At 36.3% G+C, this 19,013-nt stretch overlaps 2 protein-coding genes and 2 long non-coding RNA genes across 6 annotated transcripts in view; 2 read left to right on the top strand and 2 right to left on the bottom strand.

Moving 5' to 3' along the window:
- phldb2b (pleckstrin homology-like domain, family B, member 2b) overlaps window positions 1-1,980 on the bottom strand; it is a 45,184-nt gene extending 43,204 nt beyond the window's left edge. For all 3 annotated transcript variants that reach the window (XM_082183602.1, XM_082183603.1, XM_082183601.1), the window contains exon 1: window positions 1,674-1,980. In XM_082183602.1, coding sequence (XP_082039728.1) covers window positions 1,674-1,697 — 24 coding nt within the window. In that variant the 5' untranslated portion in view covers window positions 1,698-1,980. The remainder of the gene's footprint in view (window positions 1-1,673) is intronic.
- A 1,888-nt stretch (window positions 1,981-3,868) lies between these two features.
- LOC309509076 lies at window positions 3,869-6,246 on the top strand. The gene is made up of 3 exons (XR_014209789.1): window positions 3,869-3,982; window positions 5,296-5,404; window positions 6,112-6,246. It is a non-coding gene; the product is annotated as an uncharacterized lncRNA (long non-coding RNA).
- Window positions 6,075-18,586, bottom strand: plcxd2 (phosphatidylinositol-specific phospholipase C, X domain containing 2). The gene is made up of 4 exons (XM_082183611.1): window positions 17,302-18,586; window positions 12,393-12,859; window positions 8,867-9,108; window positions 6,075-6,698 (listed from the first exon to the last, which is right to left on the bottom strand). The coding sequence occupies exons 1-4, from the start codon at window positions 17,399-17,401 to the stop codon at window positions 6,545-6,547; spliced, it is 963 nt and encodes a 320-aa protein (XP_082039737.1). The 5' UTR covers window positions 17,402-18,586; the 3' UTR covers window positions 6,075-6,544.
- On the top strand, window positions 12,396-14,303 carry LOC309509077. Its single transcript, XR_014209790.1, has 3 exons — window positions 12,396-12,491; window positions 12,618-12,714; window positions 14,241-14,303. It is a non-coding gene; the product is annotated as an uncharacterized lncRNA (long non-coding RNA).
- Window positions 18,587-19,013: the final 427 nt, after the last annotated feature.

Genomic DNA, 19,013 nt, shown 5'->3' on the forward strand with positions numbered 1-19,013 from the left:
TTTTTATTTATTTGTATGTCATTTTAGGGTTAAAAAAATAAAGGTTCTTTACAGGCATCTATGGTTTCATAAAGAACCTGTTGCATCCATGAGACATTTTCCATGTACAAAAGGTTCTTTTGATTATTAAAACTCTCTTCACAGTAGAAATAATAGTTTAAGAATTGGCATTGTGCGAAAAACTTGCTTTGGAACCAAGAGTATATGGTCCATGGTTCTCCTGACTCTGAGGTGTTTTTGAATAAAAGGAGACCTCATGCAGATGTTTTTCTCTTGTCAAAACTGATTGACAGAATCATCACTCAACACATGCAATTACTGTCTTTGTAACCACACTCAACAATGATTTCACACCTGTCCGCCAGTGAGAGCTCTGCAAGTCAGCTGGATCACAGGTTAACACACCTGAGCCAATTGTAAAAGTGTTGAGTGACGGGTCCAATGTTTTCACAACCATAGCATCTGGTTCACTAATAGCATCTGCATCCCTCTCGTCTGTCTGCATCTTTAAATCTTTTCATCATCTCGCAGTGACTCACGAAATAATTGCTGCTCTTATGCATGTAACTCATAACACTTGTGTGCTGAGTGTCATAGACAGTGTTTTTACAACCATAACATCTGGTTTGAGGGTTCTAACGCTATTGTTTTTGCACAGTGCATGGGTAGTTTAAGTCAACAAACAAAACAATGCACAAAAACAACAATAAAAACAACTATAAACCTTCAGCTGTTTGTTCTGCTCAGTTCAATTTGATTGATTCTTTTTTTTTTGTCAGACAATGAAATCCATCCTCTTTTTAAAAGTTCTTTACCGGTTTTCTTTCAGGTTGGGTTAAAGAGGGCTATCATTGTCTCTGGTGTTTGATGTTTATATGATGCCAATCTCTCAGTTCAGAGTCATGATTCAGTGCCCATGATGAATTCAACAGACAAAACACATGCCAAATTGTGCCAAGAGTCAAGTAGAATAGAGACTGCAGCCAAAATAAACATTATCAGTCATATTTAGTAGTTTATTTAACCATTAGGCATCACCAAACAGGTACTGAGTGATTCAGTTAGGGACACTTAAAAAAGAAAATATTTCTTAATTCATTTGATGTATACTTAAAGAAGACTGAATCACGGTACTGCTGTCATTACCAGCACACCAAGCAATTTTTCAGACAAAGTTTTTTTTAAAGTTTTATGGTGGAAATGATAGTGATAAAATAGATCGTAAGTGAACACATCTGCCAGGACAGCAGAGAGACTTTTTTATTTTATTTTTTTATTCATGATATGAAAATACACTGTAAAATGGTAACTTGAGCTGTTTTTACTTGATTTAACACAAAAATAATTTTGTTGGTATAAATTATTGTATTTAGGTTGATTCAGCAATATTATAGCCTATATTTTCTACTTTAATATTATTTCAATTTTTTTATAGTTTTTGTCATTACCGAACCAGTCAGATCATTTCATTAGACGTCACTGTAATAACAACAATCCATCACACATGTATGAGATGTATAATATAGACTTAAGTTTAATCTTCCAATATTATAGGTAAATGTCCCTAAGTAAAGAATCACACTGTTCATTATAGACAGAGACAGTGCGCGCTTATTTTGAGTAAACAGACTTTTACTTCAAGGTTTATTTGTGTAAAAGATAAAAAGTCTCACCATTGCCGAAACGATGTCTGTCATCTTGAATGGCAACTCCAAAGACACTTACTGAAGGTGCGCAGCGCTCTTCGCCAAATATCCCGCGCGCTTCCAAATGACAGAAAGAAAAACCTATTCAATATTTCCTCTTCTATGAAAACACCAACTTTCTGCCGACAGTTGATGATAAAAATGAAAACAAGTGAAACAATCAGACCAAAATAATAAATTTCCAAAGGAATTAAACAAGTCTTGAGGCTCTTTGGTGACTGAAAGGCGCTGTCCTGTCGCTCTTGGCCAGCGGCGACTCCGCTGTGCTGTGGAATGCGCAACAGCTGGAACTGAGCCGTTCGCTGATGTGCGCGTGCGCATTGGAGCCCCCGGCGCGTGCAGTTTGTTGACACAAGGGATAAAACATACATCTGTCATTAAAAAAGCAGCAGTTTGAAAATTAATCAGAGATTATCGATAGAATGTTATTAACACAAATGTATATGATTTCATGTTTTCTGTTTAATGAATTAATACGTTGTCATTAACACTCACTACGAACCCCAAACCCACCTGCCCTCTGACCATTATTCAGTAGGCTACTACTACTACTACTACACACACACATACACACGAATATGTGGTTTACTGGGACTCTTAGTTTTTATACTGTACAAACTGTATATTCTACACTGTATTTATTTATTTTTTTTACATTGCTTTAACTCATCAAAATAAGTTATTTTTCAACTTTTTTCTAAAGATTCAACTTGTTTTTTTAGTTCAGTCTAATGTTATTTAAGTTTAAATAACTTAAAAATTTAAGTACAAGTTGACTGATTTTTATATATACAGTGTATCCCCCTACACTAACCCTACTCCTAAACCTGCCCACACCGAAAAAAATAAATAAATAAGTAAAATTAACTTAATTTTTCTTTGGCAAGGTTTTGCACAAATATTTTTTAAGTAAATTTCATACGCAGATTTTTAAAGATAATTTCACATATGGAATCAAGTAAACTCTACTTAACTAAGTTAAGTGAAAGTAACAAAAAATATATATAATTTTAACTTGGCTAGTAAAAGGTTAAGTAATATCTATGTAGTTGAAGTTTCCTTTGCTATATATTTCACTCAAACAATATAACATTGAATTAAACCACACTGCTGAAGTATATCCTTTACTTAGAAATATCTAATTAATTAATACAATAGATGTTGTGTGAGACACCATATCTACATACATATCAGAAATTATGCCATGTGAACGCCGAGACCTCAATCCTTGGTAGACAATACATAATGACGGTATCATTTGATGGATCGTTTTTGTGTTTGAATGTGTCATTTTGAGTAGAAAATGAACTCCAAATGTCACAAAATGGCAAGTTACTAATCCTAACACCAAAAGCAAGGATAAAACAGTGTAAATACAGCTGGAAAATCAGCGAAAAATCAACCTTATTAATTATTCAAGGCCCAGTGCATTATGGGGACACCAGTATCAGAAAAATGGAGTAATTTTACTTAATTTTATAACGTTGATATTTACGCTTGCATTTCTACACGCTTGAATTGAGCACTAATATAGAATTTACTTGTTTTTTTTTTATTCTTGCCTGAACTAACTTTTTCATGTAAATTACATTGTTTTTTTCTGTAGTATTTACTTGACCACAAAATCATTTTTATCAGTGCAGAAAACTTTTCTGCATTTAAAAAAACAAAACAAAAAACAAAACCCTTAGTATGTTATATCAGGAAGTGCCCTCATAAACCATGTTTACGTGGTAATACCCAAGTCATTATAAACATTTGTGTCCTCATAAACCATATTTCGTGTAGTGAAAATACATTACAGTTAATTACAGCTGTCAACTCAAAATATCCACTGAGAAACTATTTGTTTAATTAACATACAATGTGTGTCATACATTCTCACCCACCGTCGTTCGCGTTCACACCCTACATCCAATTTGTGATTAGCGGTCACGTGTGGCTGAATTCTTTAGTAAACAGGATGCTCCAGCGCGCACTCATCCACGCTTTTCTTATCTCAGAAATGAGACCCTTTTACTAAATAAATACGCAAGCTCGGTAGAATAATAAGTGCTTGGAATCACCTGCTCTATGCATGTATATTTTCCTAAAACTCCATCAAACAATCTATCATTACTCTTCACAGTCCCCGAATGAGCTGGACAAACAGAGGGAACGGAGAACTGGATGACCTTTGGTCAGTTCACAGATGGCCAGTGTTGCCCATATAGCCTCCCTTCACCATGGAGCCCGGGAGAACCCTCAAACAAAAAGGCAGAAGCTACGAGTGTTAAGTGAGTTAGAGAAAACATCGCAGCATGTTGTCCACCGTAGCAGTCGTTACCCACAAGGCCACAGTGGCGTGTAATTACACTGTAGTTAGTGTCCCTTTACTTAAGTTACTGCATTGCTGCCGACATGAAAAAAACAACCCCTGACATTCTTTCATGATCTGGAATGAAATAAAGAGGGAGTGAAGAAAGGGAGAGCCCAGTGTGAAACAAAGGATGGAGAGAAAGAATTTTGTTTGTCAAGGTCTTAAAAAGACCACTGGTGCACACTTTCATGGAAAGAACAAAGAATCTCATAGTTTGAAAATGTAGCTGGCCAGGTCACCATGTCTTGAGCTTCTCAAATATTTGGCATGATGTGTTTTAAGGCTTGGAATTACACATCAAAACATTGATATAGAAGGGTCCAAAAGTCTGACCACTAAAATTCACGTATTCAAAATCTAAATTTTGGAACATTTAAAACAAAGAAATTCTAACAAATGAAGCTTCAAAAAGGGCAAATGGGGGTTTTCACCATGATGCCATAGAAGAACCATTTTTGTTTCCTCAAAGATCCTTTCAGTGAACAGTTCTTAAAAGAACAATTTTTCTTAATTTGAAGAACACTTTAATAATTTAAAGAACCGTTTCCCAGTGTATGAACCTTTTGTGGAATGGAACGTTTCCATGGATGTTAAAGGTTCTTCATGGAACCATAGATAAAGAATATTTGTTTTCAAGAGTGTATGATGTAAAATAAATAAGAAATATGGAGTATTCTGCACTATTTCTAGGAAATTGAAATTGATCATGTGACTTCTTTGTACAGACAGTCAGATGTTCTTGCTTCAACTAAGCTCATTATTCTCTTTGGGACATCTCAAATCATCCTGGAGAACATGATCATCAGATGTTACGCAAACTTGTGTGTTATTTCAGTTCAGAGACATTGAGTGTAACTCTAATGATTGTTACGTTGATAATATAATTTGTGATGAAATTACAAAGAAGTAAATGCATACAGTAAGTATTTGCACTTGTAGATGTTTAGACCATGGTCTTCTGATCAAAACTGGACTGCATTTTATGAATATCCAAACTAAAAAACTCAAGGGGAAACCTTCCCTTTGCGATAACGGCGGCGAACAAAAACTGATTTTAAAGCCAAAGAGAACGAGAGCAGCTGTGCTGATTAGATCTGTCTCCGCTTTCTTTCTCTCTTCCTAAATACCTCCATGCTTTGAGCACATAATTGTTCCTTCATTGGATTCAAATGCTCTGTGTGGACTCGTTCACATGGTCCTGATCATTATCTGATGTCCTTCCCATCCCAGAGTCCACTGGAATGTGGACATGATCACAGGGAAAGGCAGGTGTGGAAGAACCTCTTGCGCTCTCCAGGGCCCTTCTGTGGAGCCGGTCACACCATTTCTGTGAATACTGGTAGGAACAGGTTTTTTTAAAATACTGAAGAGCAAAAAATAAACTGAGATTAACTAAAGATGATTACACCTAATTCTCATAAAAAAGAAAAAAAAGAGAGAAGATTTTCAGCATTTAATTTAAAGGGCTAATTGGGTCAATCTCACAAAGCCTGTCATGCTTATTTCATACTAAAATAAAAATATATATTTTTATATTTATAATGTCACAATGGGATTTTTTAAAAATTTATTTAAAATTATAAATAAATGTTTGTACCAATAAAAGGGTATTAATTGCCCCCCTATAATAATATTTATTATAGTGCCAAATTTCAGAGAAAAATCAAGGCAAATTGTAAATTACATTTTTGTACCAATAAGAAGTTACAGAATCTATTTATTGGTAAAAAATACCTTTTTTCACAACTTTAATGAGAAGAAAACAATGATATATTAATAAAATTATTATCCATTATGGCAGTATTTGTTATAGTGACATTTCTGAGCATATCGAGGCAATTATATATATAATAAAAATTGTACCAATAAGAATTTATTGGTAAAAAAAACCCCACCATATTTTCATAACTTTAATGAGAAAAAAATAATTATGTATTAATTAAATTCTAAATTGTTATTCATCAAAGCCGTATTTATAGTGCCACATTTCTGGGAAAATTGAGGCAGCAGAAAATACAAAAACTCTTTATTTTTGTTCTTCACCAGCTGTAAAAGAAAAGTGGTTCCTGTCGTGACCATGGTCCACATCTTCCACTGCTAAACCACTCTAAGTGCTGAGATCATACAGAACACAGGATGCTTTCTTTTTCATGATGCATCATAAAACTCAATGAGCCTGCTTGTTCTTGCCCTGATATTGTTATTTCATATATTTTTATATGACAGAATAAACATTTAATATTTATTCAAATGCATTCTAAAATATGAATCATAATTACACACAAAAAATGTCAGTGCATAAAGTATGTGAACGTGATGTTGCGGTAAAATGATCAGACTAATGACACTTAAAGCTCTGTTGAATGAAATATAAAAAATGGCCAGTTTAGAGCTTATTTGGTGCATGCAGTGACCTCCATGTGATCCCAGTTCTTCGTGGTCAGTACAACTCCAGTCTTTGCGGTGGTCAAAGAAAATGTCATGTGCCTGACTGATCTTGAAGGAGGAGGTTATTTAAACTAATGACAGTGCTCGCGAAGTCCACAAGTTCTACGAAGTCTGAAGTGATGATATTGACCCCATCTATGCCTGGCTTTTGCGCCCCCACCCACGTCATTATGGTTGGAAGGTTCCTGTGACAGAAACAACAGAAGTGCATGTAAGAACAGACGGGTAGGATGCATTGAATAATGCATATTCTAATAACATGCTGATTAATAGTGCTCATGCACAAATTAAGCCTGCATTTACACTCATTTTGCACTTTATCTCTTTAATGAAAGACTGAATATAGTATGTACACTACCTTTCAAAAGTTTTTTTTTTTTTTTGTTGTTGAAAGAAATTAATACTTTTATCCAGCATGAATGCATTTAATTGATAAAAGGTGATGACATTTATAATATTACAATATATTTCTCTTTCAAATAAATGCTGTTCTTTTGAACTTTCTTCATCAAAGAATTAATTTAGATTTTTTTTCTACAGTTTCCACAAAGCAGCACAACTGTTTTCAACAAAAATGTTTCTTGAGCACCAAATCAGAATAGATTAGAATTAGAATGATTTCTGAAGGATCATGCGGCCAAAGAATGAAGTAATTATGCTGAAAATTAAGCTTTGCCATCATAATTACATTTGAAAATATATTACGAATAGAGAACAGTTATTTTAAATTGTAAAAATATTTCGCAATTACCGTTTTTACTGCGATTTTGATCAAATAAATTCAGCCCTGGTGAGCATTAGAGACGTCTTTCAAAACACACTTTCAAGGTTGTAAATGTGTAGGTTTGCATAAATACTATATGCAATGTTTAATCAACATGACAAAACCGCGCTCGTCTACAGGGAAGTAGTTGAAGTAGTTTTAGCAATCACAGAGTTAGTTCTGCTTCAGGTCAGCTCAGACTAGAAATAAACTTCCCAAGCACCACAGCCATCTACAGCAGCAGCCAGGACAAAACCAGGAAATGGGAAGCTCAGGCTGTGTTTTTCCTGGAATAATAAACAATCCAACATCCACACTCAGGCAGATTTAAACAGCTTCCTCCGGGTCGGCTGTCTCACTAGGATTTCCGCTAAGACGCAGCACGAGGCTCCATACTTCTGTGTTGGTCAGTATATGTGCCACTATGTCATATTAAATCAGACAGCCTAAGTTCATGTAGGCTATGTTCAAAATAGTATACAAAATGTAGTCTGAATACTATATGTACTGTATATTAGGTATGCATTGATCAAAAGCCAGCACTACATTTCAAAGGGCCTTGGCATTTTTTATGAGGGGCCCCCTTCAGTCAGGGTCCAATAAGTAGGCTGGGACCTTAGCGGACCCCCTCATTGTGATGACAGATTATGTTTGTGCTCAGAAGGGTTCCTCACTCTGGTCCTCCTGACACTTATCAAATATGGGGCTGCCACCTAGTGGATCATTTAAAAATTATTCCAACATTTATTGTTTATTCCAATATGTGTGTGTGTGTGTGTGTGTGTGTGTGTCATAGATATACAATTATAATTTTTGTTAAAACAAAAACAAGTGGAGGTTTTAGTAATTTTGTTGTGTGTTTTTGTCATTTTTATTAGTTTTTGTTTTTAAACATGTTTGAAATATACAGGTCTTATTAAGTTTTAGTTGATTTAGTTTTAGTTATTTTAGGGTGTGTTCACTCTTGGCATGTTTGGTTCGATTAAAACGAACCCTGGTGCGATTTCTCGGTTCATTTGAATAAACAAACTCTGTGCAGTTTGATTTAAATATGACCATGACACGGACCAAAGACATCTAAATAACCAAAGACAGGACGTTATGTTACAAGATGCGACCCTAAAAAGGACAAAATGCTGAAGCATACCTGGTTTTTTTCCGTCATAGGAGCTACGTTGCCCATTACAGTTCGGTACAGGCATCAGAAACGTTGTTTCCTTGCTGCAGATCTTTTCTTTTGTGTGCAATGGAGGAGTTCCTAGCACTGTTTTGACTCCTTTACACATTTTATAATCTCAAGATCTCAGCTGGTCAAAATACCATCATACGTACGCACATACAACGAGTGCATTTATCCCAGAACACAGCATTGTTTTAGATGTTCGTTAAGTTCCGTCGCAAAACATATATTTTTTTCTGTATCTTTAGGTTCGGTCTTAAAAATGACAGTGTGAACACTAATCGAACTAGGACTAAATGTCTTGTTTTCTGTTTTGGTCCAGACCAGAAGAACCAAGAGAACCAAACTAAAAGTGTGAACACATCCTAAATCATTCAGCTTAATAATGTTTCCTCAACCTAGATACTCACCTCTCCACCAGATAGTTTCTTAGCCCCCGCACCAGGCCCCTGGCAATGGTCTTGACACGTGGGGTTAAAATGGCCTGAGATACATGAAAGCTGCCGTATTTGGCTCGTTCTCCCAGCGTGGTCTCCAGGAACTGGATGAGCTTGGTAGCGTCTGTGGTATTGGCCCAGGGAGCGGGGATTTTACTACCAGGCCACATCACAGGGCAGCCCTCAGCAGATGGATGATGGTAGAACACTAGGACCTGTGAAACCAAACACAAACTTGAGAAACTGAATGAGCCATTATTCTGTAGTCAAAATAACATGATGGGCTCTAATGATGATAATGCTAATATTATTAGTGGTGCTTCCAAAAGGCTTGCTACGGCTCATATTTGAGCTTAGTGAACAATCTGTATTAAAGTATTAAACCTTGGTGCATATCCACAACAGTCATGAATTATCTGAATTATCAAGGAGAGGTACGACCAACGGACCAAAAACATCTCATAGACTTACACTGAAGTAGGGACTTAATTAAGCCTTATCTAGGGACCAGAGTTAGAGACTTGATGGTGGGTTCTAGCAAGTGACCACTTAGGAAACACCCAAAACACCATAGAAACCACTTGGTAAAACTCAAAAAAACTCCTATAGAATCTAAAAACTTACTATAGAAAAATCATATAGAAACCATCCACAACATCCAATAGACCAGTGTTTCTTAACCTTTTTTATTGTCCACAACAATATCCGATGGCTCCATGACTTTTCCAGTTTTGTGTGATTTACTGGATAAGGACTAACAATTATAAAACATTTTTTTATGCATTTTCAACCCGATAAAATATTTTAAATAAAAAAAAAGATAATCGTTATAAAAATACCCATGAAGAGACTATGACGTTTATGGCGGAGAAATGCAACCTCCGGAGGACGCGGCCTTCGAAATGAGACAGCTAAATACTCCGGCTGCATCCGAAATCGCATACTTCCCTACTATATAGTGCGCGAAAAACAGTTTGCGACAAAATAAGTATGTCCGAATTCACCATACTCATAAAAGAGCAGGCAAAAAAGTACCCGGATGACCTACTTCATCCGGTGAGATTCTGAAGTGTGTATACAATGGACACTTTACTATCCCATGAGGCCACGGGAGAGGATTTATGATTAGAGATGAAACGACGTAACTGACGCTGCTAGGTCACATGATAATGACAGCATGGCGAATGTAGTGCGTCCGGATTACATTCATACTATAGAACTTACTTTTTAGCTGTTGTGATGTATTTACTAATTCAAAATAAGTACCTACTCAAGACAGTATGTGATTTTTGGATGCAGTCACCATTTGATAGCGTGTGCAAACAAAGGCGGTTGACACATGCGCTCTAGAAAGGTTAATCTTTGTCCAGCGTCTGCACTATTTTTCTCCAGAAGTTATGACCGATACAAATGTCTTTCAATTCTTTTAAACTAAAGTTTCGTCTATCTCATAACCACCTCACACAAGTGCTTGTCAATGCGAGTGTCTGTTATGTTTGCAGTCTCTGGTATTTTGTTGTTGTTGTTCCGTCTCTTTAGTTTAATTTTCTACTGTGAAACAATGACCTGAGCCAAATTCTGTGTGCATTTGCGACCGCAGTTACAAAACTCGTGTGGCGAGCGTACTATTGGTGACAATTACAAACAGAAGTATACTTTAGGCTTAAGGCTTCCTTATATATCCATGTTTTTCAAGACTGTGGGAATCTGGGTTCTTCAAAGAAAAATGAAATTAGAGGATGAATTAAAGGTATAGCGGAGGATCTTTCCGAATTTTAGATAAGACCCGCCCTCTCCACTTTTTGAAAAGTTTGATTGATTCACCAGAATGATTGACAATTAGGAGGACCAATAGTATAGGCATTCCACCCGGAAGTAAAAAAATCCTCCGCTATACCTTTAAAATAAGAAAAGTCTTGGTTTTTAGATTTTGTCTTATTCTAAAAAGATTTTGTCTTATTCTAATGCAATTTAATTTCAAGTTATCTTGAAGAAGTTTTGAGGTTTGCTGAGGCCCACTGGTTGAGAACCACTTCCTTCAGTCATGGAACTGTTACTACTGCACAGGCAAACACCACTCACATTTTGAATTCACACTTGAATATGTAACCAGCAACTCTACCAGAATATTTAAGATCTTGGTTCACCACCTTTTCTGTTACTAGCAGAATCAGAATCAGTTATGTCCACAAAGACTAACATGAGAATCTGAATGCATTCACAAATAGCATAGTGCTTGCAGAGGATGCGAGTGTCCAGTTGTTGCCATTTGTACACCTGTCCTCCTCCATCAGAGTGGAAGTGAGACGTTAATCCGACAGTGATTAGGGTCAGAACACAGCAGGAATAGCTGACCCTTTGGTGCAGCACACCACAGACACACAAAGAGTCGGCACGTCAGCACTAGTTCACAAAACAGTCTGAACTGCAAGTTTAATATAACAGTAAAATGCAATCCCACACAATTTCCCCTTGTTTCCATAGTCATTAGTTCATGCATTCATGACCTCTAGACTAGATTACTAATGCATTACTAGTTGGTTGTCCTTCATCCTCAATAAACAAGCTGCAATTAGTCCAAAATGAGTTCTTTGAAAAAATTATCATAACACCAATCTTATCATCTCTACACTGGTTATCTATTAAGTTCTGTATCAATTACAGAGTATTGCTACTGACCTATAAGGCCCTAAGGTTTAGCTCCTGTGTATTTAACTGATCTTCTAGCGCCCTACAATCCATCACGTTCTTTAAGGTCACAAAACTCTGGGCTTTTGCTAGTACCTAGAATATCTAAGTCCACTAAAGGAGGGAGAGCGTTTTCACATTTGGCTCTTAAACTCTGGATGGAATAGCCTTTATGGATCCAGCCTATTGTGAAGATTTCAGATGATCATAACACCTTTGAAGAGACGGCGACAACTCCTGCAAAGACTTCAGATGACGCAAACTCTGAATCAACATGTACCAATGCTACAATTTTCTATATGTCATAATCATTTGTTAACAAACAAGTATTCATTACTTCAATGAGCTCATTGTTTCTGCCTTAAATTATTACAATGTTTAAATTAATACATTTTTACTGTGTGATTTGTTTATGTACATTTCTGAAAAGCATAACTTAGACAGTTACCTCTGACAACAGATCACTCTAAATTGTAATGTAGGACATGCATTTTCTGTAAAGCAGTATCAGTATCATTTGTATCGGTAACAGGAAAGGCGTATTATTTTCCATTTTTTAACAGTTTTTCAAGTAATTGTAGTGAGTTTCAGTATGACTGATTGCCTAATCTGATCTTAAAAAAAGTCAACATCCTTAACATCCACATTCTTATTAGTGTACTGATATTATCAGTATTTATTGTTATAGAGTACCAAATTAGAAGATTTTGCTGCTTTTTCTTCTTGTCAAATCACATTTCAAGATTTTTACTTTATGTAAAGCCTTCATTATTGTCATCAGATATGTTTAATGTGCACAACGTGAGCTCACCTGGTACTTGTTCTCCCACAGATAGTTTAGAGTGATCTCCTCCACCACGTCAAGCTTGCAGAGCTTGTGACCAAACACGTCCTTCAACATCTTGATTAGGTACTGATGATGCTCCTCGCTCATTGCATAATGATGATTAAAGTCTAAAAAAACAACCTCTTTCTTGTGCACGTTCAGAAAATGGTTAATGTCATTAAGGCCATCACGTACTTTGTGTCCAAACAGCCCATGTATAAAGTATATCTCGTGGCCTGGTTCTCCTGGTTTGGTGGACACACGCAGGTCGAAATAGCGTATTCCTCCCTCAAGCTGTTCCCTGAAGGTGAGGTTCTGAGTCATGGACCACTTCTTCATCACCTTCTTGGCAAGAAAGCGGAATATCGCAGCTAGGTGCTTCACATATGCTTTCTGGTCTGGGCCGACTGGAGCGTGCTCATCCACCCAGAAGCTGAAGGAGTCATGAGACCCTAAAACATGAACACAAAGGCAGAATCAATACAAATTCGAACATTTCAATATGCATTTAAAAAAAGTAACAGGCTTGACAGTTCTGCAGTTAATTTAGCCATTAAATCATGACACTATAAGTTGTTTATTAGAAAGATTTATTTAGAAAAATCAAGCTTTCAATAATCAGTTGCTGATTGTTTAAAAAAAAAAAAAATCACAGGAACAGGTTTGACCATTAAGATGTCCTCTAAGGAAACCCTAAAAAGGGAGACATTTACATCCTGAAAGGATTATGATGTCATAGTGACATCGTGGTTTTTTATTTAGTTTACAGAATTTTGTATTATTTTAATAAAGGGGATATTAAGTCTTAAAAAGAAAACATCAAATACATTTTATATATATTTCATTATTTAATATGTTATTAATATAATTAATATAATATATAAAACACATTAAAAGAAAGGGAATATAAATAAATAAAAAAGTATACATTTAAATTATATATTTTATTAAAATGATCAATTAATGTGAAGGATCTAAGGATTCTTAATAGCAACCTGTCTGTGTGTGTGTGTGTTGCATCAAGTAAGCAACCATTCATCTGTGATATTTTATATTCTTAGTTTATTTCTATTTTTTTATAATCATTAATCATTTATGTGGTGGTCATTTGATTTATAATTTAATAGTTTATTCATATTATTATTAGATTTATATTATTCATAATTTAATTATTTATTCATCATTTTATATTATTCATTATCCATGTTTTAATATTTCATATTACTTATTTTACTTCCTTGTTCTTGCAATGCTATTTTAGTCTTATGGTTGTGTGGTTCAAGAGGGGGAAATGAAGTTTGCATGAGTAAGAGATAAGATAACCTCCATTTCAAGGTTTTCAACGTCACAGGACGATGCTGTGAAGCAGTATTTTTCCATTGTTTGTGCTTTGGTAATAACAGTTGTTGGGTTTGTACTGGTCTGATGAAGTCTGAGCATTGAAACATACACAAGTTTATTTAATAAACTCTGCTCTTTATTTGTCATGACTTCATCTCCTGCTTCTGCAGTCAAACTCTCACGTCCGTTTCACACATACTCCGTTTGCAGCAGTGCGTATGTTTTCCGTACCCATGTTAACAGGAGCTTTCACACTGCACGCGGTTGCAGTCTGGCGATCCGTTCCAGCGGTGCGTGTACAGCAGTGCAGCGGTCGTTTCCGCACCGAGTCTATGCTGTGCTGCAAACGCTGAATTAAAGTGACAGCGCAAGTTTCGTGGTCAAAATGAACACAGATTGACCTGAAAATGTAGCAATTTCACTATAAATGTGTTTAATTAAATAAAATGTAGTAATCTCACCATAAAAGTATTTAATTAATTAAATCCACAGTCATCTTTTTTCTTTAAGACTGGAGTAAAAGCAAGGAAAACTACAATTTACCTCAACAAGGCGTGGAGGTGGAAAAACAAGTTCTTTGTGACATGCAATATTTAAAATTTAAATGCAAAAGAAGAGAGAGTCGGCTGTTTTTGACAATTTTAAGTTTTAATTTAAAATGTTTGCGATTTTAACATAAGTAGCCTACATGGTTAAATATTTGACCACTTGCTTGAGCAACTTAATATAGCCTATAGAAGTAATCCATGGAATAATAGGCCTACGTTGTTTAAATTGTGTTTAAACGTGCATAGTCCATTAAAGAGTGTATGTGTACAAAGAGAATCGCAATGCTGACAAATCTTTTTTTTTTTTTTTTTTATAAAAGTTGCTGCATAACTTCTGGATTTGAAATAAAAATAGTAGCCTACGTATGTGTTTGTGGTACAGCCTCGGATCAGTTATGCACTGCAAACGCAGCATATGTGAAAGCACTATATCGCGTGCTGCTCCTGCACCGCATATGCGGTAAATTTATCAGTAAATAGAGATACTCTCTATTTGTATTTCAAATCCAAAAGTTATCAGCAACTTTTATTTAAAAAAAGTTTTGTCAGCATTGCGATTCTCTTTGTACACATATACTACACTCTTTAATAGACGTATTCACGTTTAAACACAATTTAAACCACGTATTATTCAATGCATTACTTCTATATAATTACATATTAAGTTGCTCAAGCAAGTGGTAAAATATTTAACCATGTAGCCTACTTATATTAAAATCACATAGCCTACATTTAAAATTAAAACTTAAAATTGAAAAAAACCCAGCAGACTCATACCCTTTCTTTTGCATAATTTAAATCTTTATACAATAAATCTTGCATGTCACAAATAACTTGTTTTTCCACCTCCACGAATGAGACGAGTGTGTTCATTATGTTGACTTGTTGAAGTAAATTGTATTTTCCCTTGATTTACCCCGATCTTAACGTCTCAGCATTGCGATTCTCTAGTTTGTACGCATATACACTCTTTAATAGACGTATGCACGTTTAAACACAATTTAAACAACATAGGCCTATTATTCAATGCATTACTTCTATATTAAGTTCCTCAAGCAAGTGGTCAAATATTTAACCATATAGGCAACTTATATAAAAATCGCAAACATTTTAAATTAAAACTTAAAATTGACAAAAACAGCCGACTCTCATGCCTTTTCTTTTGCAATTAAATTTTAATACAATACATCTTGCATGTCACAAAAAACTTGTTTTTCCACCTCCACGAATGAGACGAGTGTCGTTCGCCTTGTTGAGGTAAATTGTAGTTTTCCTTGCTTTACCCCGGTCTTAAAGTGAAAAAGTAGTATTTAATTAAATAGGCTACATTTATGGTGAGATTATACATTTTATTGAATTAATCGCATTTATGGTGAAATTACTACATTTTCAGGTCAATCTGTGTTCATTTTGACCACGAACCATGCGCTGTCACTTTAATTCAGCGTTTGCAGCACAGCAAAAATAGACTCGGTGCGGAAACGATCGCTGCACTGCTGTATGCGCACCGCAACTGGAACGGATCGACGGACTGCAACCGCGTGCAGTGTGAAAGCTCTGACCTGCTAAAGGCACACTGTGGAGAAATTGTGTTTGTCAAACAGCGACCCCTAGAGTCGCTGTGGAATACTTGCACTGTCGTAAATCCCCCCCCCCCCCCCCCCCCCCCCCCATTTAAATCCGATCTTCAATTCTCGCGCTATATGCAGATTTAATGGAGTGCACTTCACCGAAAGCAACAGATATGAGCTGCATTTTATTGATCATCAGCTAAAATTTCAAATTTAAATCAAATCAATAAGAGAGAGCGGCAACAGACCTGGTAAGATCATTTCGTTTCTTTACTTTTAATGATGATGATTGTGTGATAAGCGTCTGCGACTTACTTTCACTTTGATTTGCGATAGTTTGCACGTTGTCTTGATGAATCGATGCTCAGCTGCGGTAATGCGTGTTCCAGTAGCGTCGTCATATCTGGCAATGACATATAAACTATAACACGCTCTCACACGTTTATTTTTATTTTTTTTAAACATTTTTGGGAGGAGTACAATTTACATATGTGGTTTCAACAACCAGATGCACACTTGTCCAGTTTTGTCTGGAATGCGTCTCAGACCTCCTCCTGAAGTGGTTTGAGCGATCGGATTCAAATCCGTCTCGAGTGCGTTTCGGATTTACACCTGGTCTTTTCACGATCAGATAGCTATTCGATCTGAGGAAACGCATGAAGTGGCCAGGTGTAAACAGCCCCCATGACAAAAACATACACACGAAAGCTGAAAACAAACGCTGGTTGGCCTCTCACGTCCAAATTTGAGGAAGTGGTGGGGGAAGTGACGTATGCCGTAAAGCAGTCGAATTTTGTAGTTCTTTTTATGCTCGGGTTACTACCCGAACCCCGAAGTTACGTAGTGCCAGTAAAAGCGATACAGACCCGTCAGGCTATGGCAGACGTGTCATTCAACCTATTGTAAGTCGATGTACCATCACAAGGGTCTTGGAAATATATTATGAAGGTTGAAAAGCTACATAGTGTTTTTTTAACATGGGTAGCCTACAGAAAAAAATACGCACTGCATACGTACTGCAAACGGAGTATGTGTGAAACGGGTGTGATGTGTGATAACATCGCAAACGGATCATGTGTGAAATAGGCTGATAGAAGACTATTAATAGAGTTTTGAGTATCAGACTGGCTGTTGATGGGGGAAAAAACCCGGACATGTTTTGATAGGAACTAGGAAACCACCAGCAATGGGAACTTGCATTTAATCACTCTTTTAACTAAATAAATAAAGTTATACTGTGATAAGGCGTTTATTAGGATATTATTGTTGTTTATTAAATTATTATATCTAGGCTTACATCTATTTAGAAAATGACCAACTTTTGAATTCGCCACTGAATTAAATATTAATGGAAAATAATACCTTGTTTCACAATTTTTTTTATTGTAGTATTTAATTTAAATGAAATGTCAAAGGTCAGAGAGGATCTCTCACCAGGAACTGCCAGGTGCTTGAGGGGCATTGATGTGAGGGCAGGGCACAGGGAGCCCATCCAGTCGGCGTTGGAGGTGCTGCCTTTGGGTCGTGTCTTCATTTCCTCTAGCAAAGCGTTTCAGCGCAAGCATGTACGATGCCAATTCAACACCGATCCAGGCCAAGCTAATCCAGCAAACATCGTTACTCCTCGCGAAATCATTACAGTCAATCGGCATCAACGCGCGATTTAAATCAAGATAACAATGATTTACTCATTATACTAACATCAATATGTGAGGCAAACTGCAGATGGAGAGCGAACTGTTCTACTAAGTTAATCTTCTTAAACTGAAATTACAATCCTTATCCTCATCCCTGCTTCCCTGCTGGCGTTAAAACGTCTCGGTCAGGGCTGATTACCCCCGCCCTCTCTCTCCCCATTAGACAGGTAACAGATGGGACACTTCACCTCCAGTACTGCAAGTGGATATAGCTTGTAATGTTTGAAGGGCATGGACACTTTTGACTTACTGACCCCACCAATGAGTGTGATCCATTTCAGCATTTGTTGCAGTGAAGACCTGAAATTGGAGACTTGCTATCCACGGAAATTAAATGCTTAAAAGCACTTGAGGTTTTGGTTTTGATTTCCAAGTAACTGAAATATTTGTAATCACTTAACTAAAAAAAGATTAGCTCAGTGACACTTTCTGAAAGTAACATTTGCGCCATGCGGGAGTCAACAAGACGTGAGTGTAATAAGTGCATTCACTCAATAGATTCGTCTCCAAGTCAACCGAAGCAAATCTATTTTTTTTCCTTTCACTGTTGAACATGACATTATTAAGTTACAGTAAATGATTAAGAGATAAACATAAAAAGCCAAAGCCTTCCGCACTTCAAAGGGAGAACTTAAAAGGATAGTTCACCCAAAAATGTCAATTCTATCATCAGAAGAAGATATTTTGAAGAATGTCGGTAATGGCCCCATTGACTTCCATATTATTACTTTTTTTCCATAGTCAATGTTGTCAATCAATGGTGCCCCACAAAATATTTTTTCAAAATATATTCGTCTGTGTTCAGCAGAAGAAATTCATATAGGTTTGGAACAAAATTGAGTTTGATGAACTATCCGTTTAAAGTTGCAGTATGTAAATTGAGAGCTAGCGGTTGAAGTGGGTACTGCAGTCCAAATTCTAAATATTGGAGTATGTGGTCTCTGCGGAACAAAAGTGGGCGTTTCTAAATTTGTGGGTGTTTTCAAACTGGTGGGTGTTCATAACTCAAGCAATGAAAATTATGCCCTTTACCCCCCCCCCCCCCCCCCCCAAATATTTTTAGCAACAGTGTGAAAGTGAATAGCACATAACAGGCACAATACTGGTATAAACATGAATATAAAACGGAGAGAAAAATATACGTTTTCGTTTGAAAACGTATATTTTTCTCTCCGTTTTGTCCATCATTTTATTAATGAAAACGAAGCTTTTTTGAAAACGCACTCCAAAGTGGATACATTTGAAAACGCCGTTTTCACGTAGTGTGGACTGTGAAACCGGCGGTATTTAAAAACGATGACGTAAATTTAGTCATATGAACATTGTAGGAATGTAGGCTACCAATAGATATTCATGTTAATACCAGTATTGTGCCTGTTATGTGCTATTCACTTTCACACTGTTGCTAAAAATATTCTACATTGCATTGCACGCTCCTGCATATCATAT

This window comes from Leuciscus leuciscus (assembly GCF_965113295.1).
Source record: "Leuciscus leuciscus genome assembly, chromosome: 11".
NCBI classification, from domain to species: domain Eukaryota; kingdom Metazoa; phylum Chordata; class Actinopteri; order Cypriniformes; family Leuciscidae; genus Leuciscus; species Leuciscus leuciscus.